A 27,748-nucleotide genomic window follows, 5' to 3' on the forward strand; every position below is an offset into this window, starting at 1 on the left:
GGATGACCTTGATCATTCTCTGGGTGACAATCCTTGCCTTTGGCGGTGGTAATGACACTGTCCCCTCCTGAGTGTTGAACATTGCACCCAGGTAGATTATCTGCTGTGTGGGTGCTAGTTGACTCCTTTCGGAATTTATTAGCCACCCTAGCTCTTTTAGGGACTGTAGAAAAATTTCCCGGTGACATACCAACTGATACGGATTGCTTGCTAGGAGGAGGATGTCGTCCAAGTAGTGGAATATCCTCAAGCCCCTCTCCCGCAGGGGAACCAAAGCGGATATTAGTATCTTGGTGAACACCCTGGGAGAGGTGCACAGACCGAAAAGGCAGGGCTTGAAACTGTAGGTGGGTCCATCCCACTGCAAATCTCAGACATTTTTGCAATACAGGTAGAATTAGAACGTGTAGGTATGCATTCTGCAGAAATCATCCAATCTGATGGCTGGACTGCCTGAATAATCCTCTGCAGGGACTCCATTTTGAAGCTTTTGGGGCAGATATACCGACTGAGCCTCTGAAGGTCTGTCACAGGCCTCCACCCACCTGTCCTCTCTGGGACCAGAAATAGGGTGGAGTAGACGCCTGCGAAGCGCTCTGCCAATGGGAACCAGAACAGCCGCCCCCTGAAGCTGGAGTGACATTAGGAAGTTTTACAGAGCTTGAGCCTTTGGCGGAGAGGAAGGAATCTCTGTTCCTTTGAAAGAATCCCGAGGTGGGGGATGAGAGAAATTCCAAAGGTGCCCCCATTGAATTGTTGACAGAACCCAGGGGTCCTGACAGCATGTGGCCCAGACTGGGACGAATAACTTTAGCCTGGCTCCCACCGGGAGTGCCTGGGCTACTCTGGCGGCAAAAAGACTGCTTCTGCTCCTGTGGAGCCGGAAAGGTCCTTCATCTTCCTGAAGAATCTACAGGTGGTGAATCTCTAGCTGGCGGAACCTAGAGGACCCACCTCTGAATCTTCACATCCTTCTGTCCTGGGGAAGCATACCGGATTTCCCTCCTGACAGCCTGGAGATAGCTTTATCCGTTTTGTCTCTGAATAGTGCTTTCCCACTGAATGGGATTTTGCACCAATTTTGTTTGGAGAATAAGTCAGCCAGCCAATCTTTCAGCCAGAAGACCCTCTTCACCATTACTGAATGCAACATGGATCTTGCAGAGCATATGATCGTGTCAATGGCCGCTACCCTGACAAAGTCTGCTGACAATCTAAGCTCTTCCAAGGCTTTAATTACATCCTGACGCAAAGCCGTCTCAATATTATATGCCCAAGATCTTATGGCATTTGATACCGATGTGAGGGCGATAGCTGGCTTACACGCTGCTCCCGCGGCTAATAGCTCCTCTTCAGCTCCAGGTTGGCTCGCCTGTCTGGAGGGTCTTTGAAGGAAGCGGAATCCTCCATTGGTAAAGCGCGCTTTTTTTTTTTTTACGAGTCGCACCACCGATGCGTCTACCACTGGCATGGATTTTAATGGCTGCCTTCCCGACTCCGTTAAGGGGTATAGTTTATTGAACCAGCCCCATGAAAGTTTTCTATCAGTTTTTGACCATTCATTCTGAATGACCTGACTAATGTCGCCCCTCAGCGAGAAGAGAACCTGCCTCCCTTTGAGGATGGGAAGTAACTTGTAGACTCTTGGGGAGGCTCTTCTGCGTCTTTTCAGGTGATTGCAGTTTTGACTGCCTGGAAGAACAGCTTTACCAAGGAGAGACTGAAGCCAGAAGGTTGACTCCTCTGAAGAGTCCTCTAAAGAATCTACAGGTGGTGAATCTCTAGCTGGTCAGCCTGACAGTGGCAGAGGTGTACTGACTGCTGAAGGACCAGGGAGATTAGGTTCTGTATCCTGAACCTGGGACATCTGCTGAAGTGGTTGAGCGGGGACCAAAGTCACAAGCTCGGAGAAGGAGTCCTTCATTGTTCACTTGAGCAGGTCTACAGCGTGCTGATTTTCTAGCTCGCAGCTGGACTCATAGTCCATAAAACAGTCCTTACAGACCACTCTGTCTGGTAGTGGTGTGGCCCCACCTGTCCAGCATTTCTTCTTTGTATAGGTCCTAGGAGAGGGGGGAGGATCTTGTCCTCTGGATCTTGATCTCTCTGATCTATGACGTGAAGAATGAGACTTGCGGTCTGAGCTGTCGTCATCACGGTGTCTTGAAGATTTTCTGGACCTCTTGGAGTGGGCAGGGCCACGGTGTAAGGAACTCACTTTTTTTTTTTTTTTTTTATATACTCACATATAGTTGGTCACATACCTAATAGGAGTGCGAGGATCTTTGTTGCAAGATAAATGACTAATTGGGGAGTTAGGCAGAAGGATCAGCTGCGGAAATTTAGTAAGAAAGGGAAAAAAAGGAACTATGGAGTTTTTTGACACTTTTTTTTTTTTTTTTTTAATAACATACATTTATTTTTTATTTTAATTTTTTATCACCATTTTTTTTGCGAATAAAAACAAAAAAGGTACCTACCACAGAGCAGCATCAGTGAAACCTAGCAGGGCACAGCTGAGGAGACTCTGACAGCTAACCCTGAATCTGAACTTAACTAGGCTCAGGTGGATGGGCTAATAATCCCATAAACCACCATTGCAAAGTGACTCTGGAAGAAAAGGGGCAAATCTGGCCCTTCTTCCAGAATCCAAGATGGCCGCAGTGATGTCGAGTGATATACAAAACAAAACATAACAAAAACTGTAGCCCACCGCTGATTTCGGGGGAAACAATCAACATCACAAGTATGCTGCAAGCCTGTCAGGATAAAAGGCACCTGCCCCAATCAAACTGACCGGACTTTAAGGGAGCATCACACAATAAAACAAGCACACTTTTTTTTTTTTTTTTAAAAGGAGACCTAACAGGCAAGTTAAAGGAAGGAAGGAAGGGATGGGAGAGGGGAAAGACAAAAAACAATATATGCCTAAAAATAAAATGGAAACCACCAGCCTGGAAAGATGTGAGCTGATCCTTTTGCGACTCCACTGCATTCATCATGGATGCGATAGCAGACTGCGTTCCTGTGAGGAAACTCTGCGAAAAGACCCCAACAGATCCACAGAGGGGTTCCCAGTCTTATTAGCGCTAAGAGCGGCCCAAGAACAGGGACTGCGCCTGGGAAAGGCTAAACCCGGCGGACGCTGCCGACTGCAGAGGTATGGACATACATCTACTCTTCACCAGCACAAGAAGGTATGAGGAAAGAAAGGAGAATGTTGGGGGAGGGGCTATGCCTTTAATTTATTCTATTCACTAGTCCTGAAGGAGGAGTCGAGGCGGAGCTCTATCACAAGTATGCTGCCATGGAGGCACCAGGAAAATATTTTTTTAGCTAAATAGCTTCCTTTACCTTACTGCAGTCCTGGTTTCATGTCCTCATTGTTCGTTTTTGCTTTGAAGTAGCTGTAATTCTGATCTCCACACTTCCCGCTTGTCTGGCTCCTTATGAAAAATCTCATGGCAGCTTTTCACTGTGGTCCAAGCTGTGTGTCTAAAACTCCTCATTTTAAAAACAAAACACTGCCCTGGATTTGTTTGTTTTTGTTCTGTGTCTCTCTCTACTTCACAGAAACATGAAACCAGTTTAAAAACGAAAGTGAAACTAGAGGCACATTATATGATTGATTTTTATCTATTTTTAATCATTTTTTAAAAGAAATCAGTTAACTTTTATGTCTCTATACCCTGTAAACAGTCATTTCAGCAAAAAAAAAAAGTTTCCTTTAGTGACCCTTTAAGTCTCTACAGGGGAGGATAGTATCATGCAAGCATGATAAAGGGCCACCAGATTCAGGTGGCGATACCCTTTATATTCCTACCCCTGAACCCTCTTTTACGGGGAGACAAAAAAAGTCCTAAGCCAAAAGCAGAGGAACTGAACCCTGGTGCATCCACAGCTGAACTTAGTCTAGCAAAATAATGCCTGCTAATCTGGACAGCTAGATGCTGAGTAGGCGTCTTAGATGAATCTGTATCCAATCCACACAAGGTGCTTACGTGCCCAAGCTACTGTGTCACCCTGGCTTTACAGAGCTCTGACGTCTGGGCCTTTTGAAGGGGCCGCCCTGCGTTTGCACGATGCCCCCCCATGCACATGCGCGTAGGGAATGCGGGGGGAGAGAGGGATCCCCCAAGGAGCGCTGTGGACCCGCCCTACGAGGGACCCCCCCATCGTGGCAGAGTCTGAAGCTGAGGAAGTAAGCCGCACCATAGATCAGCTAACCTTGAGCTTCCGTTCCTGGAAAGCATGGTAAGCGAAACACCAGGCATGTCTTTTTTACTGCCCTTTAGAGGTGGAAAACAGATAAGACATGCAGTTACTCATGACAATCCTATAGCATAGGATTTAGGGGTACAAGCCCTCTCCAGGGGAGATCTATGGGTACTACAGCCATTCTGTCTAAACAGACATAGTGGTCTTCTTTGCCCAGGCACACCTGCATTATAGGCAAGACCCAATAGCCCCTCAGGAGAGGACTAGGACCAGCTAGGGGAGGTATATGAGTGCCAAAGCCATCCTGTCTCAAAAGGCATAGTGGTTAAGTTGCCCATGCATAGAAGCATAAAAAATAGGGGGACCCATAGTCCCCTACATGGAAGACCCACCGACGGACCAAGTCCCGTAGGCACCCCCGCTTACCTTACCAGACTGCAGGGTGTTGCAAAGCAAGAGGCCCAGCCTTCACCCCTCACCGCAGGCTTCGTCTCAGACCTTCAGGGACTGGGGTCCATAGCAGGTCACCTCTCCCCTGGACCTATATAGCACCCTGGCAACAGAAAAACATTTGGTCTTTGGTATCGACCAATGTTCTGGAACCCAGGGTCCAGCTCTCAGAGAGAAGCATTATAGGCAAAACCTCGTTCTTCGCACCGAGGCCCGGGTACAGTACACTTTGGCTATGAAGCACCTTGGACGGATCCGGATTTTATGGAGGCTTCTTAAATCCAGCATGGATCCCTCCAGTGGAGCTCCTCAGAGCACATGTTCATTCGTGACCAACACCTTAGACACTGATGAAAAAACTGAGGTGCTCCCAGTATGGGAGGGGTTATATAGGGAGGGAACTTCCTGTTCTAATTGATTACACCAGTGTCCAGCACCTGATGGTGGAACATATAACCCACATAGTAATGATTAAGACTCTGTGTCCCGTGATGTACGATAAAGAAATACATGGGGTCCACGCTTATTTAGACCAGACCAAATGCATCTGAGGGACACAGGGAGTGACATTATCTTGCAAGAAATAGTCACTACGTGTCCAAAATAGAGGAATTTAGGGGTGGCATATGGGCCAACGATTTTAAGAGAAAAATCTATTCTCCATTAGCTAGAGGATGAAAGCATTGTGATTGCAAAAGTGTGGAAATGCAAAAATAAAAGATGAATGCTTGCTGGTGTGTCTGGATAGGGCCAATGTCCCTTTTTATGTACCTGCCCCAGTTGGAGGCATATCTCTGGCATAGGCAGGGTTAGCTCATCTAAATGTCTCGGTAAAGGACAGGGACGGGACGTTGTCCACTTACAGGCAAGTTAGTAAGGAGGTTTGATGCAACATCTACTGGTAGTGAGCTGAGTGGCGAAAATGATGCGGAGAGTAAAAAACCATACCTGTGAGACTGGAGTATAGATATAATAAAGGTAAAAACAGTGACACAGGGTTTGTCACCTCTAGCAAGCATGCCGCAAGGTCTCTCTAAGGCCTTGTACTCACGGCAGGACATGTCTGATGAAAACGGTCTGCAGACCGTTTCCATCGGACATGTCTGGCCGGGGACTGCCCGGGGACTTCTGTTCGATGGCTATACACACCATCGGGGCGTGTCCGCGGTGATGACGCGGTGTCGCCGTGACAATGACGCGGCGACGTGGGCGGCCCGCCTTTAAAATGCTTCCACGCATGCGTCAAAGTCATTCGACGCATGCGAGGGATGGCGGGCGGCAGGACATGTACGGTAGGTCTGTACAGACGACCGTACATGTCGGGGGGACAGGTTTCCAGCGGACTGTTTTAAAGCAAGTCCAGGAAACAGTTGTCCTCTGGAAACCTGTCCGATCCGCCCAAAAATGGTCCGCTCGGGCCAACACACGGCCAAACATGTCTGCTGAAACTGGTCTGCGGACCAGTTTCAGCAGACATGTTTGGTCGCGAGTACGGGGCCTCACAGTAGATGAGGGATTGGGGGGAGGGTCAAAATGTAGAGAATCTCGATATTCCCTGCGGCTCTCCTTTGGTCATGTGTGGGTCTGCTGAACTACGCATCCTCTGAACATTGTACTTGTTATTGCTAATGAATGATTAATCATGGAAAAGATGAATAGGAACTAAGCCTTTTGTGATTACAACTCGTGTCAGGGAACGAGACTATGAGATGTACGATTAGTAATGATCAAAGGAGGGTTTATGTATAAGGATAATAGTGCAAAACACGTTTATAGACAGCATTATATGCATAACACATAATAATAATAATGCTAGTTATAAACATTATATAAAGTGTGGTTATACAATATAGAAGCTTAAATGGCGATTATGAATTTGTTTGATAATACCATACTGCCATGTCCTAATCTCAGGAAAACATGTTTGTGAAAACATACCGAAGAGCGCAGATGAGCATGGTACTCTCACTCTACAGCTGGGCTTGGGTGACTTGCTGATTAGACACTCTATAAAAGGGGATAATAAGCTGTATTGAATTCAGAGCATACTGCGACAGCCTTCTATGTGTGCTCTCTGTAATTATGTAATGTAATGAAGGTAATTTCACAGGTTTCCTGCAAAATAAGGAACCTTGAGGTTAAATCCCTATTCATGTTTGACTAGCCATTTGTCACAAGTTGGTAAGAGTGGCCGTCGGGGTCTGGCACCGCATCCATCACAGAAACTACTCCAGACTTAAATTGCAAACAGGCAGAAACTATGTTGAAGCCATATTTAAATATATATATTTTTCTTAAATTTTATATAAAAAGCAAAAAAACCTTTTTTTTTTTTTTTTTGTGGATAGACCAGGAAAGGGTTGGAACCTAGTACTCATACTCTACTATATTACATTTTTGTTTTAGGTTTTACATATGCCTAAAATCATATCAAGTCGGCGATACTGTTGCTGATAGAAACTTCCTGCCTCCAACAGGGATACGGTTTATTATGCCTATGAAATTTACAATTTATTTGTGAATTACGACCATTATAAAAAATCTGTGCACCTACTGTATTGTTTGTATACCCTTCACGGTTTCATGCTATCACTCTGTTCACCTGCTTTTTCACATTGTAAACAAAAAAATACAAAATACTTTAAATGGATGGGTGGGAAATGGTAATTACCTTTGCCAGAATATCAGTTTGAAAGGTGTCCACATGTTGCTTAGGCAAAATAGGGGGATATTCTTCATCAGACTCAGAATCAACTGTCAGCTGCCTTTTGCGAGCTTCATGCAACATTGCCCTATAGAATTTCCATGTAATAAAATTATATGTATTATAAAAAAAAAAAAAAATATGAAAAATATGATGCTAGTTTTCACTCAATTCAACCATTTACCTCATCTCTTTCTCATCTTCCTCTTCCTGTCTTCTTTTCATTTCCTCTTCTGTTTCTCTGTAGTGAACCAACATAGAATCAAAGTCCACATTTGCTTGCCGCTGGTTCAGCTCCTTCAACTCCTGCAAATTTTCTAATACATCCATCTCCATTTTGGAGTCCTTTGTCCTATTTTCGAGAACCTAGACACAAATATATGCATAATAAAAAAGGGTAACTTTTTCACATACACATACCTCCCAACTTTCTGAGATGGGAATGAGGGACACCTATCAGCAAAAGTATGCAGGCATAGGACACACCCCTTGTCACGCCCCCTTAAAGGAGAATTGTACAATTTTTTTTTACGATTGGTTAAACCCACAAGTGCTTTTTTTTACCACTACTATTTCTTTATATTGGCTTTTGGAATTTACAAATGCAGCAATTTTGAAATCGGATGAAACTTTAGTGCTGGGAAACACTTTTTGATAGATAAAAAGTGCATTTTATATACATCTATATAGAGCAGACCAAAATGAGGGACAAATGAGGAGAATGAGGGACAGAGGGACATTGTCCCAAATCAGGGACAGTCCCTCGAAATCAGGGACAGTTGGCAGGTATGCATACAGAGGCATAACATCTTGTTCGTTTGGATTATTGTGTCAAAGAAAAGACCTAGCATATTCATAAATGTCTTCTTTCAGTCTTTTTTTTTTTTTTTTTTTCTGAGTATCCACTTTTGCCCTTTTCTATAACCTGCCCTATTTCCCCCCACTGTAATTCTTTGTTGCTACCCAAAATGCAGAAATTTCTCTGCAGGGGTCTAATGCATGCAAGCACTTTGTATAATAGTTTTATAATGATATTTTCCTCCAAAGATCGTTTTTTACTTTAAGGCTGGGTTCACCCTGCAGCATGGAGCAGCTCACAGCAGGGGTCCAGTGCATCCCCGTTTACTGTTTAAGGTTCGATTTCAGCCTGAATTTTTGGCTGAATTCAGAACAGAAGACATACAGGACTCCTGCAATTTGCGCCAGAGCCGCTCCGGGGGGATGTGCGAACCAAAGAGAGCCGGTCACAATCTCCTAACATGCGAGTTGGATGCGGTAATATGCGCATCCAATTCGCAATAGTGTGAACCCAGCCTCTAATACACTGATGGTGTATAAACAGCTTGGGGACAAACAGTTTTGCCAATTTTCAAGAATATTCATTATTGTTTGGATACCTTCATTGGGTTATTGAGCTCCTCCTCTTCTCTATCCTTCTGAAATCGCTTCTCTTCTTCCTCAATAAGTTTTTCTGCTTGGAAGTTGCGTGTAGCTCCATGCTCCATGGCATAGTCTGTGTTCTCTGGGTCTGTCTGTCAACACGATATGAGCCCAATTACAAATATAATCACATACATTTTAACACACTTATATTATCCCTTTGAAAACATAACATACATTTGTATAACAGCAACAGTTTTAAATCTCTTTCAGGAACTATGCAAGTGATGTATATATGGATCTTTGTGAAATTGGCGTTTGTGAGTTCTGCTTTCCAAAGAGAGGTGAAATAGATTTTTTGACTTGGGACCAATAAAATCTCTTTCCTGAAATAGAGTACAGGATACCAGCTCTTTAATCATTACAACTGGGATATATGATGCTACCCTCAAGTGAATGGACACTGGGAAAAAAGGTTTACTTACCTGTAAATTCTATATCTTGAAATACAGTACAGCAGTGGTCATCAACGCTGTTCTCAGGGCCCACTTAGGCCCCTTTCACACTGGGGCGGGAGGTGCGGTGGCGGTATAGCGCCGCTATTTTTAGCGGTATTCGGCCGCCAGCGGTGCGGTTTTAACCCCGCTAGCGGCCAAAAAAGGGTTAATACCGCTGGCGATGCGCCACTGCAGAGGTATAGCCGCGGTATCCTATTATTTTCAATGGGAAGGAGCGATAAACACACCGCTCCAAAGATGCAGCTAGCAGGACTTTTGGAGTGGTCCCGCCAGCGCATCGCCTCAGTGTGAAAGCACTCGGGCTTTCACACAGACTGCAGGGCAGGAGTTTTTCCAGGCGCTATTTAGGCGCTATTTTTAGCGCTAAACCGCCTGAAAAACTCCTCAGTGTTAAAGGGGTCTAACCAGGTTTTATTTACCGTATTTTCCGGCGTATAAGACGACTAACCCCTTAAAATCTTCTTAAAAGTCGGGGGTCATCTTATACGCCGGTAACCTAACCTTACCTTATCTCAGAATCTCAGCCGTACGATTTTTCAAAAGCCGCGCCTCCTACGTCTTCTGTTCCGTGATAGGCGGAAACACTCAGCTTCCCAGGAGGCACTGTGTTCAGTGTCCCCCTATCACGGAGGCCCTCTCGTCCTCGGACGAGAGGGCCTCTGTGATAGGCGAACACTGAACACAGTGCCTCCTGGGAAGTTGAGTGTTTCCGCCTATCACGGAACAGAAGACGTAGAAGGCGCGGCTTTTGAAAAATCGTACGGCCGTGATTCTGCATGTCTTGGGATAAGGTAAGGGCACAGTCTGGCATTTACTGGGGCACAGTCTGGCATGTACTGGGGCACAGTCTGGCATGTAATGGGGCACAGTCTGGCATGTAATGGGGCACAGTCTGGCATGTAATGGGGCACAGTCTGGCATGTAATGGTGGCACCGTGAGGCGAGGCATGACTAGTAAGAAGGGGGTAGTCTTATACGGCGAGTATATCCCAAAACCAACATTTTGGCTGGAAAATTAGGGGGTCATCTTATACGCCCAGTCGTCTTATACGCCGGCAAATACGGTATTACCTTGGGGAGATGCAGACTAGAACTAGAAAAGATACAATTTCTGGGGAAATTGTGCGACGTGGTCTTGCCTCCACCAATACTCCTGACTGGAGACGGCGCCCCTGGAGATGTAAATGTGATCCAACTGTGTGTCGATCCAGTTTGGTCCATTGCCCCATCAAAAACTGCTCCATCAAAAACTACCCCATCAAAACTGCACCATCAAAAACTGGTTGCTATGAAGGGTTGCTATGGACTGGTTGTTATGGACGGGTTGCTATGGAGTGGTTGCTATGGAGTGGTTGCTACGGACTGGGTGCTATGAATGGTTGCTATGGACTGGTTGCTTTGGACTGGTTGCTATGGACTGGTTGCTATGGACTGGTTGCTATGGACTGATGGCTATGGACGGTTGCTATGGACCGGTTGCTATGGACCGGTTGGTATGGACGGTTGCTAGGGACAGGTTGCTAGGGACTGGTTGCTAGGGACTGGTTGCTAGGGACTGGTTGCTAGGGACTGGTTGCTATATGCAGAGCATGCAGAAGTTACGCAGAGCCAAAAAAACTGAGCCATATCACCTCACAGTGTGTGGGAGGAGCTATAGAAAGCCCTCACAGATGTGTGTATGAAGGATTTTACCTCAGCGTCTCCTAGGAAACCAATGTAAACATATGCAAACACACTCTAAAGCAGAGGAAAGTTCCCTCAGCCTTGTGTGGGAGGAGCCAACTCACCTCACAGCTGTTGGTGAGGTGTTATTAAACTCCTCAGCGTCTTCTAGGAAACCAATTGTTTGGTTTGCAGGCTCTCTGTAAACACAGCAGAAATTGAGGATTTTTTTTTGAATACTTGTCCTTCAAATGAAGGTATTTACCTCACAGAAAACACCTCACAGAAATCACCTCACAACTACCTCACAACTGTGTGTATGAAGGTATTTACCTCACAGAAAACACCTCACAACTACCTCACAACTGTGTGTATGAAGGTATTTACCTCACAGAAAACACCTCACAACTACCTCACAGCTGTGTGTATGAAGGTATTTACCTCACAGAAAACACCTCATAACTACCTCACAACTGTGTGGGAGGAGCTATAGAATCCCCTTACAGCTGTGCATGAGGAGTTTTAATTACCTCAGCGTCTCCTAGGAAACCAATGTAAACATAAGCATGCAGCCTCTAAGCAGAGACTCAGATCCTGGATTTTTTTAAAATACTTGTCCTATTCAAATGGTTGTATTTTAAAAACTATAAATCGTACAGCGAATATCTTTATATTTTACGAATCACAAGACCCAGACCTACATTTTAATATATAGTATGTCTCTGAAATTATAAAATTGAAGGCACAGTCGCAGTTTACAAATTCCCCAGCAGATTTTAGTTTTCTAAACTTTGACCTCCATTGACTTCCATTGAAATAATGGATGGCGTAGGTTGCAAACAAATTATCATATTGTGAAAACGGTTTGATCAATCACTTAGCCGTGAACACGTGTGGTGGCAGCAGGGATAGCTGAACGTTTTGATATAAGATTTGTGTAGGTCGGCTTGAAAATGAGGGAGTGGTCGCAGTTTACAAATCATGTGCTGAATTTTCCGTTTTTGACATTTCACAGCTCTCCCCATTCATTCCTATGGGAAAATTTCGCCGAAAAATTACGATATTTCGCGAACGATTCGGCAAAACGTTCTACAAAGTAATAGCCCACCGATCGGGAACAATCCGCACGATTCGATATATTACTTGTCTATGTAGTGTAAAAACTGTGGGAGGAGTTAGGGGGGAAAATTTGGCTATAAGAATAATAATATATATGTGAGAGAACAATAAGTGATCTTGCTATGCAAGACCACTTAATAATGTTTTATATAATTTGCCAAAGGCACTTCATGTGGTATATGAATTAGTGTATATTATTGGGGGGGGGGCGAGAATATGTTGTTGCAGACCATACTGAGTGCATTCGCACCATAAATACATAGGTTGAGCCAAAACAAGAAAGATTTGCAAATTCCCCCTCACTTCTGCTTGTGGGCTTGATTTAAAGGGGTTGTAAAGGTTCGTTTTTTATTTTCTAAACATACGAAGAGACTTGTCACATGCACCACACAGCCAGTACTTGCCAGATATTCCTGCAGCTCCTTTAATGTTGCTGTAGGCCTTTTGGCAGCCTCCCTGACCAGTTTTCCATCAGGTTTGGAGGGACTTCCAGTTCTTGGTAATGTCACTGTTGTGCCATAATATTCTCCACTTGATGGTGACTGTCTTCACTGTGTTCCATGTTATATCTACTGCCTTGGAAATTCTTTTGTACCCTTCTCCTGACTGATACCTTTTAACAATGAGATCCCTCTGATGCTTTGGAAGCTCTCTGCAGCCCATGGCTTTTGCTGTAGAATGTGACTAAGAAAATGTCAGGAAAGACCTACTAGAACAGCTGAACTTTTTTTAGGAGTTAATCAGAGGCACTTTATAGAATGGCAGGCGTGTACTTCTATTTAACAGGAGTTTGAATGGGATTGCTTAATTCTGAACACAGCTACATCCCCAGTTATAAGAAGTTGTGCACACTTATGCAACTACTTTATCTTATTTTTTTACTTCATCTCCCCCCCCCCCCCCCCCATAAGATTTTAGTTTGTTTTTCAATTGAGTTGTACAGTTTATAGATCACATTAAAAAGGTGAAAAAAGTTCTGAAATTATTCCTTTGTCTAATTTTTTTACATTACAAAAACCTGACATTTTAACAGGGGTGTGTGGACTCTTCTATCCACTGTATATTTATATTATATACATACACACACACACACACACACACACACACAGTATATATTTTGTAGCGTCATACAGTAAATATAAATGTTTTACATTTTGTGTAACAGAAAAATAAATGTGCATTTATAGCAATTAGAATAGTTTCTATTCAAACCTTAAACGTGATTTCAGCTAAACAGCGTGTACACTTGATGTAAAAGCGAAAGATTGGGAGTCCCAAATACTGCTCACTCTGCACAGTTTCTTTCCTTGCATTAAACTTCTTTCCTTTATAGATATACTCTCCACATGTTTTACACCTGTTAAAATCATAAAGAAACAAAAAAAAGGCACATGTATCTCAGAGATTTCCAATAATTTAAAAAGGTATATCACAATATATATATTTTCCAATTTATGAAAAGTGTGGTAGTGTTCAAACTTCAAATGTATGAAAATTAAACGTAACAATAACTCCCTTTCAAAAAAATATTCCACAACGATTCGGCCACTAAAATCAAAGGGAGACTAAGATGTACAGTATCTCACAAAAGTAAGTACACCCCTTACATTTTTGTAAATATTTTATTATATCTTTTCATGTGACAACACTGAAGAAATTACACTTTTCTACAATTTAAAGTAGTGCTTGTACAGTATACATTTGTTGTCCCCTCAAAATAACTCAACACAGCCATTAACCGCTTCAGCCCCGGACCATTTCGCTGGCCAAAGACCAGGCCACTTTTTGCGATTTGGCACTGCTTCGCTTTAACTGACAATTGCGCGGTCGTGCTCTTCTGTATCCAAACAAAATCAACGTCCTTTTTTTTCTCACAAATAGAGCTTTCTTTTGGTGGTATTTGATTACCTCTGCGTTTTTTATTTTTTGCACTATAAACAAAAATAGAGCGACAATTTTGAAAAAAAATTCAATATTTATGACTTTTTGCTACAATATCCCCCAAAAATATATCTAAAAAAAAAATTTTTCCTCAGTTTAGGCCGATACGTATTCATCTACATATTTTCGCAATAAGGGTTTGATTGGTTTGCGCAAAAAAGTTATAGCATCTACAAAATAGGGGATAGTTTTATGGCATTTTTATTAACATTTTTTTTTTCTTACTAGTAATGGCGATCTGCGATTTTTATTGTGACTGCAGCTTTATGGCGGACACATCGGACACTTTTGACACATTTTTGGGACCATTGCCATTTTTACAGCGATCAGTGCTATAAAAATGCACTGATTACTAGAGCTGCACGATTCTGGGAAAAATGAGAATTACGATTCTTTTGCTTAGAATGTAGATCACGATTCTCAAAAAACGTTTTTATTAGAAAAATGTACAATCTCTGAACATTAGGTTATCAAACCGAAATGGCAATAAAATAAGCCATATAGAAAAGGGAGATCATCAATATGACACTGGGTAACACATGAATGTGAATGTAGTGGCCACATCTCTGGATTGTATAGAACAAACAAAAGGCTGTTCCCCCTTGGATGGGACTTTTAAGGCCACAAACACTGAAGTGCGTTAGAAAATTGATTTATTTTTACATAAAGATAGATCACATACAATGATTAATGGTTAAAAAGCATAATTTGTTTTGCTTTGTTTGTCACATGTATTATACCACATCTAGTGGTGTATGCCTTAAAGCGGGGGTTCACCCTATTAAAAAAAAAAAAAAAAAAAAAAATGTATTCTAGCATTACATTCGGCTTACATTTTTTATCCCCGTACTCACTGTGCTATTCCACATTGAAGATTCCGGGGAATGGGCATTCCTATGGTGAGAGAAGGTGATTGACGGCCGGCCCTGGCACGTCACGCTTCTCCGGAAATAGCCGAAATAGGATTGGCTCTTCACGGCGCCTGCGCATAGCCTGTGCGCAGGCGCCGTGAAGAGCCGAGACCTACTCCGGCTGTCTTCGGGGAGCGTGACGTGCCAGAGCCGGCCGTCAATCATCCTCCCTCTCCATAGGCACGCCCATTCCCCGCGGGAGTCGGAATCTTGAATGTACAATAGCACAGTGAGTACGGAGATAAAAAATGTAAGACCGGCATACTGTAGCTCGCGCTATGATGCCGAATGTAATGCTGCACTGTTGTTAAGGAGGGTGAACCACCGCTTTAAGCATTGATCATTGTTGTGTGATCTATCTTTTTATGTAAAAATAAAAAAATTGATTTAACACACTTCAGTATTTGTGGCCATAAAAGTCCCATCCAAGGGGGATTGGGGAACAGTCCTTTGTTCTAAAATAAGCCATAATACTGAACTCTGGCTTCAAGCAAACACATTTTAAAGAAATTACAATGTAATGAAAAACAATGTGAAATAAAGAAATTACAATTGCTTAAAAAAACATTCAGGTAACAGAGAATCTTTACTGTCAGTGTTGCCTAAGAACAGATAAGCGTGTAAATCCAAGGACAAGCTTTCGGATTGTTGCTGTGAGCCTGAGGCTGGAACTGGTGCCCCTTCACTTTGTGCTGCTTTGAAAAAGCTACCCAAGGTTGTGAAAGTAGTTGTACTACTGGCCACATCCCTGGATTGTATAGAACAAAGGACTGTTCCTTTCCCCTTGGATGGGAATTTTAAGGCCACAAACAGAGAAAATAGATTTATTTTTACATAAAACTAGATCACATATACAATGGTTAACCACTTCCAGACCTGCGCACGACGATGTACGTCCTATTTTTAAAGACGGATATCTCGGTAACGGCAGCAGCTGCTGTCACAACCGAGGTATCCATCTTTAGTGTGCGCGGTCTGGAATCCGATAATGGCGGTCTCCGCGGCGGATTCACCGCGAGATCGCCGTTATCGGTGGCGGGAGAGGGGCCCCCCCCCCCTCCCGCCGCTCTCCCGTGCCCTCCGCCGCTTACCGGAGCCGTCGGTAGCGGCGGAGGCGATCGGATGCTGTCGCTGGTGACTGGGGACGGGACTGAAGGAAAAATCTCCTTCGCCCGTCCCCATAGCTCGCCTGGGCGGAAGTGACGTCAAAACGTCAGTCCCGCCCAGCCTCTTAAAGAGACAAATTTTTTTTTGGTCATTTGAAAAAATGACATTTTTTATTTTTTTTCTATTTTTTGCATTTAAGCCCAAATATGAGATCTGAGGTCTTGTTGACCCCAGATCTCATATTTAAGAGGACCTGTCATGCTTTTTTCTATTACAAGGGATGTTTACATTCCTTGTAATAGGAATAAAAGTGATAATTTTTTTTTTTTTTTTTTTTTCAGTGTTAAAAATTCTAAAATAAATAAAAATAAATGCGAAAAGCAAAAAATAATTTTTTTAAAGCGCCCCGTCCCGACGAGCTCGCGCGTAGAAGCGAACGCATACGCGAGTAGCGCCGACATATGAAAACGGTATTCAAACCACACAAGTGAGGTATCGCCGCGATCGTTAGAGCGAGAGCAATAATTTTAGCCTTAGGCCTACTCTGTAACTCAAAAAATGCAACCTGTAGAATTTTTTAAACGTCGCCTATCAAGATTTTTAAGGGTAAAAGTTTGACGCCATGCCACGAGCGGGCGCAATTTTTAAGCGTGACATGTTGGGCATCATTTTACTCGGCGTAACATTATCTTTCAAAATATATAAAACAATTGGGCCAAATTTATTGTTGTCTTATTTTTTAATTCAAAAAAGTGAATTTTTTCCAAAAAAAGTGCGCTTGTAAGACCGCTGCGCAAATACGGTGTGACAAAAAGTATTGGAATGACCACTATTTTATTCTCTAGGGTGTTAGAAAAAAAAAATATATAATGTTTGGGGGTTTTAAGTAATTTTCTAGCAGAAAAAAATGTTTTAGTCTTGCAAACACCGAATCTGAAAAACACCTAAGGTCTGGAAGTGGTTAAAAAGCATAATTTGTTTTGCCTTTTTTGTCACATGTATTATTATACCACATAATATAGTGGTTATTGCCTTAACCATTGATCATTTTTGTCAATGTCTGATCTATCTTTTTATGTAGAAATAAATCAATTTCTGACGCACTTCAGTGTTTTGGCCTTAAAAGTCCCATCCAAGGGGGGATTGGGGAACAGTCCTTTGTTCTAAAATAAGCCATATTACTGAACTCTGGCTTCAAGCAAACAAATTTTCAAGAGTTGACAATGAATGAATGTAATGAAAAACAATGTTGTGAAATAAAGAAATTACAATTACATTCAGGTATATCACATAAAGAAAGATAAACAGATTTAAAGATTTTTAGCTAGAAACACAAGCCTATCCACATTTTGTGGCTTCAGTGCAGAACGGCGACAAGTGAAAATGTTGCCCCCTGTGCTAAAAACCCTTTCAGAAGGGGAACTGGTTGCAGGAATGCAAAGATATTTTCTGGCCAGTGCAGACAATCTCGGATACTGCTCCTTGTGAAACTTCCACCAGACTAATGGATCATCTTCACTGTCAATGTTGCCTAAGAACAGATAAGTGTGTAGCTCCAAGGACAAGCTTTCTGATTGTTGTTGCTGAGAGGCTGAGCCTGAGGCTGGATCTGGTGCCCCTTCACTTTGTGCCGATTTGAAAAAGCTACCCAAGCTCTTTCGAGCCTTCTTTGCATGACCACTAGTAGCTGTACTAGTAGTAGGGGGGCTTTCCTTAACTGTTAGCTTTGACATCTCCTCTTATCAGAGTCATCTTCCTTAACAGCCAAAACAGAAGACTTAAATAGGTGCAGAGCAGGTTTCACAGAAGAGACACTGACATACTGCTCTCCTGAAAGAGCATCTGTGAAGTCTGCCAGTGGGGTGAGGGTCTTGTCCAAAGCCTCCAGGACCTCTAGGTCTTGCCATGTTGGCAAGAGGTGCCTAGCCTTGCGGTCAGAAGAGAGGACATGGGTGATGGCAGCTTGCTGCTCAAGTATCCTCCTCACCATAGCCTGCCTAGAGCCCCACCTTGTTGGGCACTCTGTCTTGAGCTTGTGGTCTGGTAAACAGAGTTGTTTTCGTGCCGCAGAATGCTCCCTCTTCCTCCTCCAACTGTAGCTAAAACACAGACAAGCTTTTTACACAAACCCATAGCACGCTCAATTCGTGGGTCTTTCATTGCATTCTCTATTGCAAGATGAAGCCTATGGCCAAAACACTGTATTCGTGTCCAGTGATTGATAGATATGGCCTTTACAATGTTGCTTCCGTTGTCTGTAGTGATGCACACAAAAGATTCTTCTCCTCCAATTTCCAGTTGATGAGAGCATCCTTTAATCCATGCGCCAAAGCTTCGCCAGTGTGGTCCTCAGGGAAAAACCCAGTTTGTAGGCACCGACTTGTCATCTCAAAATCATCATAAATGGATTGTTAAGCTCAAGTATGGTTCGATTGCTCTGCTGGACCATAAATCTGAAGTTGCTGTAAAATTAAGTACATCTCGCAATTCTGTTGCAACTGTTTCACGACATTTGACGTACAGACCAGGGATTGCAACATGTGAAAAATAAGTACGAGAGGGTACTTGAAAGTGCTTATCAAGGGTTTGAATTAGTTTTTTAAACCCCTCTTTCAACAGTGGTCACGGGAGCCATGTCTTTAGCCAGGTCAAATGTGATAGCTTATGTTATTTCTTTGCGCCTGAGTGTGTGTGTTGGGTATGGTGTTGCATTAAATAATGTTGGTTTGACGTTTGTTTTGTCTGGTTGCAGGTACTTTTGGATTTAGTGTGAGCGTCGGTTTGGTTTTTCCGTACCGTCTCATATTGTTGGATGTGATTACGTTTCAGGTGATTGGTGGTGTTACCCTTTGGTGCACAAACAACGGCTAAACATTGCTTGCAGTAGTTTGCTGAGTGTCATCATCTGGTTTTATCAGGCTCACTTGCGCATTGCTCTGCCTCTGCGCTGTCTGCGGTAGACTCTGCACCGCTGGCCTCTGCCTCACTCATTCTACTCGGTTTAGTTTGTTTCTGACTTCGACTGTAGTGCAACTTCTGCTGTTCTGATGCAGTTAACATAAGGCACTGAAAGGCAGCACATCTGGCTCGTGCTCAGTATACCCGATGTGACTTCGTCAAGGAGCGTTTGTGTTTTATCTTGCGATCGTGAACAGACGAGATGTATGCCTCCCAGTTCTTCTGAATGTCCTTGAAAATATAGTTGTCTGGACTGAAATTCAATTCGAAAATCCAACAAACACAACGACCGTGACCAGGCTGGCACTGCAGGCACTGGCAGGCAGTGGCACCAGTGATTGTGCCGATACAAAAGACCCCAGCTGGGCTAAAGAGTCCTGTGCGTGTATTCTCCAATCGCGAAGGTGCTGCTGCAGCTCTCTTTCCGTTATTATTCAACTGGGTGTGGTGGACTGAAGCAGACACTCGGTTTAGTTTGTTTCTGACTTCTCGACTGTAGCGTAACTTCTAATGCAGTTAACATAAGGCAGCACATCTGGCTCGCGCTCGGCTTAACCCGATGTGACTTCGTCAAGGAGTGTTTGTGTTTTACCGTAAAATCCTTTTCTCTGAAGTCCATGGACCGACACAGCTCCTTAAATCTTGACAAGTGGGTTATGTTCCCTGTTTACAGGAGAGGACTAGACAAACATATTAAATAGTTAAATACATGTTACATTAACAGAGTTGAACAGCCCCGCCCAGGGGGCGGTCACTCCAGACGTAACCCTCCTCAATGTAGCATGCAGCCTCAGTTCGTAACAAGCAGTACAAACCTAAAAAAGGAGGGGTGGGAGCCGTGTCCATCCATGGACTTCAGAGAATAGGATTTTACGGCGAGTACAAAAAAATCCTATTTTCTCTTATCGTCCATGGACGGACACAGCTCCTTAAATTTTGACAAGTGGGATGTCCCCAAGCAGTGTCAAAAACGAGGGGTGGGAAATATATCAGTAAAACCAATTTAAAAACTTCACCCCAAAACAAGCAGAGCTCAACGGAGAAGGTGCAACTTTAAACAGCCGACGGCAAAAACTAGCGGCTGAAAAAAACAACCTAAGATGCACTCACAGCAACCATGTAAATTCTGGAAAAAGCGCGAACGGACGAGCAAGTCGCCGCCTCACACACCTGTGAGACCGACGCATGATGTCGGAAAAAAACCCAGGAAGCACCAATTGCCCTGGTCGAAAGTGCCGTGACCAGAAAGGGGGCCCCGCCCCTTAGGAGCATAGGCCTGTATGACGGCCTGCCTGATCCACCGAGAAATGGTGGTCGACGAGACCGCCAGGCCCTTTTGTGGACCAGACACAGACACAAAAGAGTCAGAACTCTGAAACAGAGCCGTAGTAGGCTGGTATACCCGCAAAGCGCATACCACGCCTAAAGTATGAAAGGCCGAAACCTCCTGCCCGCAGCGCACCATCACCTAATTCTTATGGAGGATCAAGCATGGTGGCTTGCAAGACAAGACCACCAACTCAGAAACCCCTCTAACAGAGGTAAAGGCCACTAAAGGGGCCACCTTCTGAGATAGTGTCAAGAGAAAATCTCTCTGATGTTTCCAAAAGGAAGGTTCCTGAAGAACCGAGAGCACCAGAGTCAAAACTCATGGGGGAAGAGATGGGCCAAGAGAGGAAAGTATATGACAAACCCCCTGCACACAAAAAGGGGACCCACCAGGAAACGGGCCGTAAAAAGGCCACTGAAAGAACACAGCCAAGGCTGAAATCTGCCCCCAAACGGTGCTTTAAGCAATTTTTAGATCCACTCCAAGCTTTAAAAACAGCAGGACCCTGGACACCGAGTACGTCACTCCATCCCTTCGCACCAAGAGATGTAGGCCTGCCAGGTGCGACGGTAGATCCTCCGGAAGAAGACTACGGTGCCCTCAGCATTGCTGAGATGACCGAGTCAGACAGACCCCGGTCACCTAAAGTCTGGCTTCCAATAACCATGTTGAGCAAGTCAGTGACTGTACAAAAGGAGGAAGTATGGGACCTCGAGACAGAGGGACCTCCTCCCCTGGCAACCGTCAGGGGACCTCCGCTACCAGGCGCCCGATATCGGCGTACCAAGGACGCCAAAGTCAATCTGGAGCGATTAGAATCATCGGGATCTCCTCAGCCTCCACTCTGTGGAGCAGCCGAGGTAGCAACTACCATGGAGGAATGGCAAAAAGTCGCCGATACAGACCCCACAGGGCCACCAGCGCGACTGACGCGTCTGTACCAGATCACTAGACCTGGCCACCAACTTTGACACCCTTGCGGCGGAGACGAGCGGCCAGGAGATCCATGCCCTGTGAGGCTCACCTCCTGCAAGGGAGCCGAAACACCCCAAGCACAAAGACCAGTCGCCCTGGTCCAGCATCTGGCGACTCCAGTAGTCTGCCTGCCGGTATACCTGATGAGACCAAAGTCACGGCCGTGACGTTGTCCGGCTGAAACCAGATCGGTCGACCACGAGGAGAAGCATAGCCTGATCGCCTAAAATAGTAGGACAATGAACAGTAGACAGCACCTGCTTTTCCCAGGCGGTCTCCCACCCAGGCACCAGCCAGGCCCGACCCTGGGTAGCTACCGAGACTAGACACATTCAGGGAGGTGTGGCCGTAGGTCCACGCAAGTCCAGCGACTTAGGGCCGACTGGACCCCCCAGTTTTGTGAACCCCCCAGGTTCACAAACCATGAGCTGGCATCTGTCGTAAACACCGACCACTGGAATGAAAAAACAACTTCCCGGACCGAAGAGTCAGGGATCTCTGTCACCAACTCAGAGAGACTGACTAGGTGGCGCACCGGAATCTGATGATTTCAGAGACAAGAGATTTTTACCACCTGGACAGTATTTCCCCTGGAAAACCAGAGTGTGGAACTGGGCATACAGTACCGCCTTGAAGGAACCAGCAGGCGCCCGGAGAGAAGACCGATTGCGTGATGCCAATACCTTCACCGCAGACTGAAGAGTCTGCAATTTCTCCAGGGGAAGAAGGACCTTCGCCACCGAGGAGTCTGGATCAACACTAGATACTCCAACGCGGAGTAAGAACCTAGCATGCCGAGGATTTGAACCCTGGGTCGACACACATGGAGGGCAGGCTTGCTGTCACTGAGCTACACCTTCTGGCCTAAATGTTTAACACCCACCCGAATCTTCGGAGGGTCTGAATGGGAATAACACATCCACTAGATCGGAAACAGACGCTGCTCTCAGAAGAAAGTCGTCCAAGTAGCCAATGAGGCAAAGCCTCGCTGTCCCAACAAAGTTAGGATAAGTGCAAGCTCCTAGCTGAAAACCCATGGTGCTCACGCCAGATCAAAAGGGAGGGCCACAGGCTGACAGAGACCCTCTCTCATCACGAAGCACAGAAAAAAACACTGAAATGTGCAAAACGGGACATGCATGTATGCACCCCTGATGTCCGAGGACGTCAGGACATCCCCCGGATGGAGCGCAGCTACCACCGAACAAATGGATTCCATGTGGAACTACCCGACGTTCACAAAAGGTATTTAGGGCCTGAGGCCCATAGAAAACCCCAAACCTCTCGTCCTGCAGAAAAGGTAAAATTACCCCGCAGCTTAGCAAATCCCACACTGCCCAAGGCAGACCGACAGGCCGGGAGAGGAAGACACGAGGAAAGAACTTTGTTCTGTGGATAGGAGGAAACCCTATCTGGTACTCCGAAGACAGTTACAACAAAAAGGAATTCTGCGCTCATAAAGGTTTACCATTCTAATTCCACATAATGTTTGTGAGGAATAACATTCAGTAGATCTCAGTTTGTTCGGAAGAACCAGTTCTTTATGTAGAAAAGATAAACAAATGTATACAGCACAACGCAAAAAAATGTTCCCAGTGCCTGCGTGAAAACACACACAATCTTTCAGGGCTTCAAGGGTTAAAATTTTGCAATTTTGTTTCCAGCTGCATTCATAGAAAACAACCGTGCTGATTGTAATTGGAGTACATTACCCATAGAATTAGAATGGTAAACCTTTATGAGCGCAGAATTCCTTTTTGTTGTAACTGTATTTTGGTGGTGCTTCTAGGTACCTGGATTTCTGCAGCACGGATCGTTTACAGCCCATACGAGGGTCTTAAATATTATATTGGACTATAGTGTTAACCCATAGAACGCCAGTGAATCTTTTTTGTATCAATGGTACTCCGAAGAGACCACCTCGCAGACCCACTGGTCGGAGAGCAGGGAGGATTCACCGAATTGTGAACCTGCAAGCCGCCCCTCCCACCTAGAGACATAGAGGGAAAGCTACATACATTGGCAGGATTTGGGTGCCGGCGTGATCGGCTTACGCACCCAGGGACGGATTAGTCCCCCAGCTGGGCCTTTGACGGCATGGGAGGGTTGCCCCTAAATAATACACACACATAGGCCTGGATTCACATACATCTGCGCTCTGCTACCTGAATAAGCTCCTAGAGCCTTATTCAGGGCCTCTCACCCACTTGCTGCGCTGACCAGGGGTAACCAGGGGACTCACCTCAGGAGGAGACTGCCCTGCGCTGCTGTCCGCTCTCAGCACACAGCGTGTGAGAGGAAAAGAACTGTGAGGTAACTGTGCGGCATCTGCAGGGACCTGTGTTTAACCACTTGCCCACCACCCATAGTCAAAATACGTCATGTTTTGAAGAGAGATATCTCGGTAACGGCAGCAGCTGCTGCCACAACCGAGGTATCCAACTCTTCAGTGGGCGGTTCTGTGAATGATAACGGTGGTCTCCGTGGCGGATTCGCTGCAAGTTCGCCGTTATCGGTGGCGGGAGAGGGCCCCCCCCCTCCCACCGCTCTCCCGCGCCCTCCGCCGCTTACCGGAGCCGTCGGTAGCGACGGAGATCGGGTCTGTTCGGCAGCTGTGTGGGGATGCAAGTGAGGGAAAAATCGCCCCCACCCGTCCCCATAGCTCTGCTGGGCGGAAGTGACGTCAAAACGTCATTTGAAAAAAAAGTTTCAATTTTTTTTTCTTTCTTTGCATTTGAGTCTAAATATGAGATGCGAGGTCTTTTTGACCCCAGATCTCATATTTAAGAGGACCTGTCATGCTTTTTTCTATTACAAGGGATGTTTACATTCCTTGTAATAGGAATAAAAGTGATCAATTTTTTTTTTTTATTTCAGTGTAAAATATTATAAACTAAATAAAAATAAATAAAAAAACAAAAACATTTTTATTTAAAGCGCCCCGTCCCGACGAGCTCGCGCACAGAAGCGAACGCATACGTGAGTAGCGCCCGCATATGAAAACTGTGTTCAAACCACACAAGTGAGGTATCGCCGCGATCGTTAGAGCGAGAGCAAAAATTCTGTAACTCAAAAAATGCAACCTGTAGAATTTTTTAAACGTCGCCTATCGAGATTTTTAAGGGTAAAAGTTTGACGCCATGCCACGAGCGGGCGCAATTTTTAAGCGTGACATGTTGAGTATCATTTTACTCGGCGTAACATTATCTTTCACAATATATAAAAAAATTGGGCAAAATTTATTGTTGTCTTATTTAATTCAAAAAAGTGTTTTTTTTTCCAAAAAAAAGTGCGCTTGTAAGACCACTGCGCAAATACGGTGTGACAAAAAGTATTGCAATGACTGCCATTTTATTCCCTAGGATGTCTGCTAAAAAAATTATATAATGTTTGGGGGTTCTGATTAATTTTCTAGCAAAAAAATTTTGATTTTTACATGAAGGAGAGAAGTGCCAGAATAGGCCCGGTGGGCAAGTGGTTAAACAGGAAAAGCCTCCTATGGCACAGATACAGCATAAAAAGCAAAACTGTTACAGGTGGGTAAGGATCACCAATCAGTCAGCGTCTAACTACTCGCTGAAGTATAATCATAAACACCTGTGCTCATCACAGGGCTTTTTAACCACTGAGTCTCTAACTGGCCGTGTTTTTACGGCCTGCGCGCGCATCCGGCGGCGGCGCGCTCGCCGCATCGCTGAGATACCGATGCGAGTGCCTGGCGGCCGTGATGTCCGCCAAGCACTCGGGATCGGCGGCTACAGGGACAAGACGTGGAGCTCTGTCCTGTCAGGGGAGAGAGGAGACCGATCTGTGTCCCTTGTACATAGATCGGTCACCTCCCCCAGTCACCCCCCTCCACACACAGTTAGAACACAATTTAGGGAAACACATTTAACCCCTTCCCCGCTCCCCAGTGTTAACCCCTTCAATGCCAGTCACATTTATACAGTAATTAGTGCATATTTATAGCACTGATCGATGTATAAATGTGAATGGCGCCAAAAATGTGTCAAAAGTGTCCGATGTGTCCGCCATAATGTCGCAGTCACGAAAAAAATGCTGATCGCCGCCATTAGTAGTAAAAAAAAATAATAAAAAATAATAATTCTGTCCCCTATTTTGTAAGCGCAATAACTTTTGCGCAAACCAGACGCTTCTTGCGATTTTTTTTTTACCAAAAATATGTAGAAGAATACATATCGCCTAGACTGAGAAAAAAAATGTTTTTTTTTTTTTTTTTTTTTTCTGTTTTCCTTTACTTCAGACTCCACCTAGTAGAGTTTTACCTGGAGCGCACAAGTTTTCTCACCGGCCCTTTAGCGTCTCCATTTTGGCTTCGCATCATTAGTAAAGGTGAAATTTTATCTTGCTCTTTTTTTTTTTTTTTTGTATATTTCTTATTTTCTTTTTTTTTTTTTTTTTTTTTTTAAATTAATAATTTGTTGTAGTATAATTTTTATGTGTTTATTTTAACAAAGTTCAAAATATGCTATCTTCTTTTCCCATTTTTGTTCCCCTTCCCTCCCATCCCCAGATCTTCCCTCTCACCACGCTCAGCCTCTTTATCTATCTCTTCCGGAATCTCAAGTGTCAGCCCTTAGATTTTCGACATAGCTCCAAGACCTCTTAAAAACTCTCCAACCATCCCATTTCTTGCTTTGACCCTTGTTATTCCCTTCTATGCCTTCCCTTAGTTCTTCCATCGAGTATGTTTGTTCCACCGCGTCAATCCATTCCCATATCATGGGGCATTCTATCTCTTGCCATTTTCTAGGAATTGGCTTCTTTGCCGCGTTTAACAAATGCGGTACCAGGGAGTCCTTGTATTTTTTGATCCCTTCTTCCCCTCCGTGAAAGAGAATGGTCCATGGGTCCTTCTTTATTTTACTTTTTGTGATTGCTTCTATAAGTTCCAATATCTTCTACCAGAATCTCTTTATTTTGGGGCATTCCCACCAAAGGTGGGCCATGGTTCCTGGGGTCTCGCATCCCCTCCAGCAGTGTCCTGATTGGTCTTCTTTGAATTTATGTAATTTGTTCGGTGTTATGTACCATCTAGCAATACATTTATAGTTCATTTCAGCGGTTTGGCTATCTACCGCGGAGGAGTGTACCAGTTTCAACATTTTCTTTAGTTGGGTCCTATCCTGGTGTATTCCAAGTTCCCTTTCCCATTTTTCAATGAATGGTGGTATCTCCCGCTCACCATTCTCCACCAAGATCCTGTACACCTTTGAGATGGTGCCTTTAGAGGTCTCTGTAGAGCATAATTTTTCCATCTCCGTTAGCTGGTCACCTGATCTCAGTGGAGGTGTTAACTTTTGCACAAAATGACTAAGCTGTTGATACCTCCAATCGTCGATTTCCATCAAACTTTTTTTTTGTTTTAGTTCTAAAAGTGTTATCAAGTGTCCGTCTTTAATTATGTCCCTTAATTGTGCCGTGTCTTTCTTTATCCAATTTCCCCCCACTTGTGTTTTCCCCGGTGCGAAATAATCGTTATTTTTCAGTGCTATAAGGGGTGAGTTAAAGTCCTTCTCTGTTTTTTTATAGACCGTGTTCCATACTTTAAGTGCATTTTTAGTAATCTCATGTGTTTCCGTGCTTAATTCTCTAAATTGGGGGGGATTCCATATTATAGCTTCAAGCTTCACCTTTGATAGTGTGTTCTCCAGACCGACCCACCTTTTTTCTTTGTTGACCCTGGCCCACTCCACCACTCTCGATATTATGACCGCCTCATAGTATTTTTTAATGTCCGGTACTGCGAGCCCTCCCTTGGACTTAGGTTGTTTCAGAGTCTGTAAGGAGATTCGGTGCTTCTTGTAGTTCCATATATAATTCATGATTATTTTTTTCAGTGTGTTAAGCATAAATCTTGGTAGAGCAATAGGGATCATTTGGAATTTATATACAATTTTGGGTAGTAGGACCATTTTACAGAAATTTATTCGCCCTATCCAGGATATGGGTCTATTTTTTACCCTTTTTATTTCTGCCTTTATTTCATCCAGGAGAGGTATGTAATTAGTTTCGTATATTTTTTTTATAGTACTTGCTAGTCGAATTCCTAAATATTTAATTTCCCTCATCCAGGGGAATTGAAAAGTTGATCTTAATAGTCTTTCCTCTATCCTATTTATATTTACGTTTAATATTTCTGTTTTTGTGACATTTAATTTAAAGTTTGAAATTTCCCCATATTGCTTACATAAGATCAGCAGCTTTGGGATTGATGTTATGGGGTTCACCAAGTAAAAAAGTACGTCATCTGCAAATGCTGATAGCTTGTGTTCCTCCTCCTCTGTCTTCACTCCTTCAATGTCTACGTTTTTACGGATCTTAGCCAGGAAAGGTTCAAGAGACAAGACGAACAAAAGGGGGGATATAGGACATCCCTGCCTTGTTCCGTTCTTCATTATAAAGGATTCTGAGAGGCTACCATTTACTTTTATCTTGGCCGTTGGGGATCGGT

General features: G+C 44.1%; 1 protein-coding gene across 1 annotated transcript in view; it reads right to left on the reverse strand.

Moving 5' to 3' along the window:
• YJU2 (YJU2 splicing factor homolog) overlaps nucleotides 1-27,748 on the reverse strand; it is a 134,610-nt gene that overhangs the window by 35,547 nt on the left and 71,315 nt on the right. The window contains exons 3-6 of the mRNA XM_040322540.1: nucleotides 13,264-13,408; nucleotides 8,770-8,904; nucleotides 7,557-7,738; nucleotides 7,340-7,460 (exon numbers count right to left, since the gene is read on the reverse strand). Coding sequence (XP_040178474.1) covers nucleotides 7,340-7,460; nucleotides 7,557-7,738; nucleotides 8,770-8,904; nucleotides 13,264-13,408 — 583 coding nt within the window. The remainder of the gene's footprint in view (nucleotides 1-7,339; nucleotides 7,461-7,556; nucleotides 7,739-8,769; nucleotides 8,905-13,263; nucleotides 13,409-27,748) is intronic.

This window comes from Rana temporaria, chromosome 1 (genome assembly GCF_905171775.1).
Source record: "Rana temporaria chromosome 1, aRanTem1.1, whole genome shotgun sequence".
In the NCBI taxonomy this organism is placed as follows: domain Eukaryota; kingdom Metazoa; phylum Chordata; class Amphibia; order Anura; family Ranidae; genus Rana; species Rana temporaria.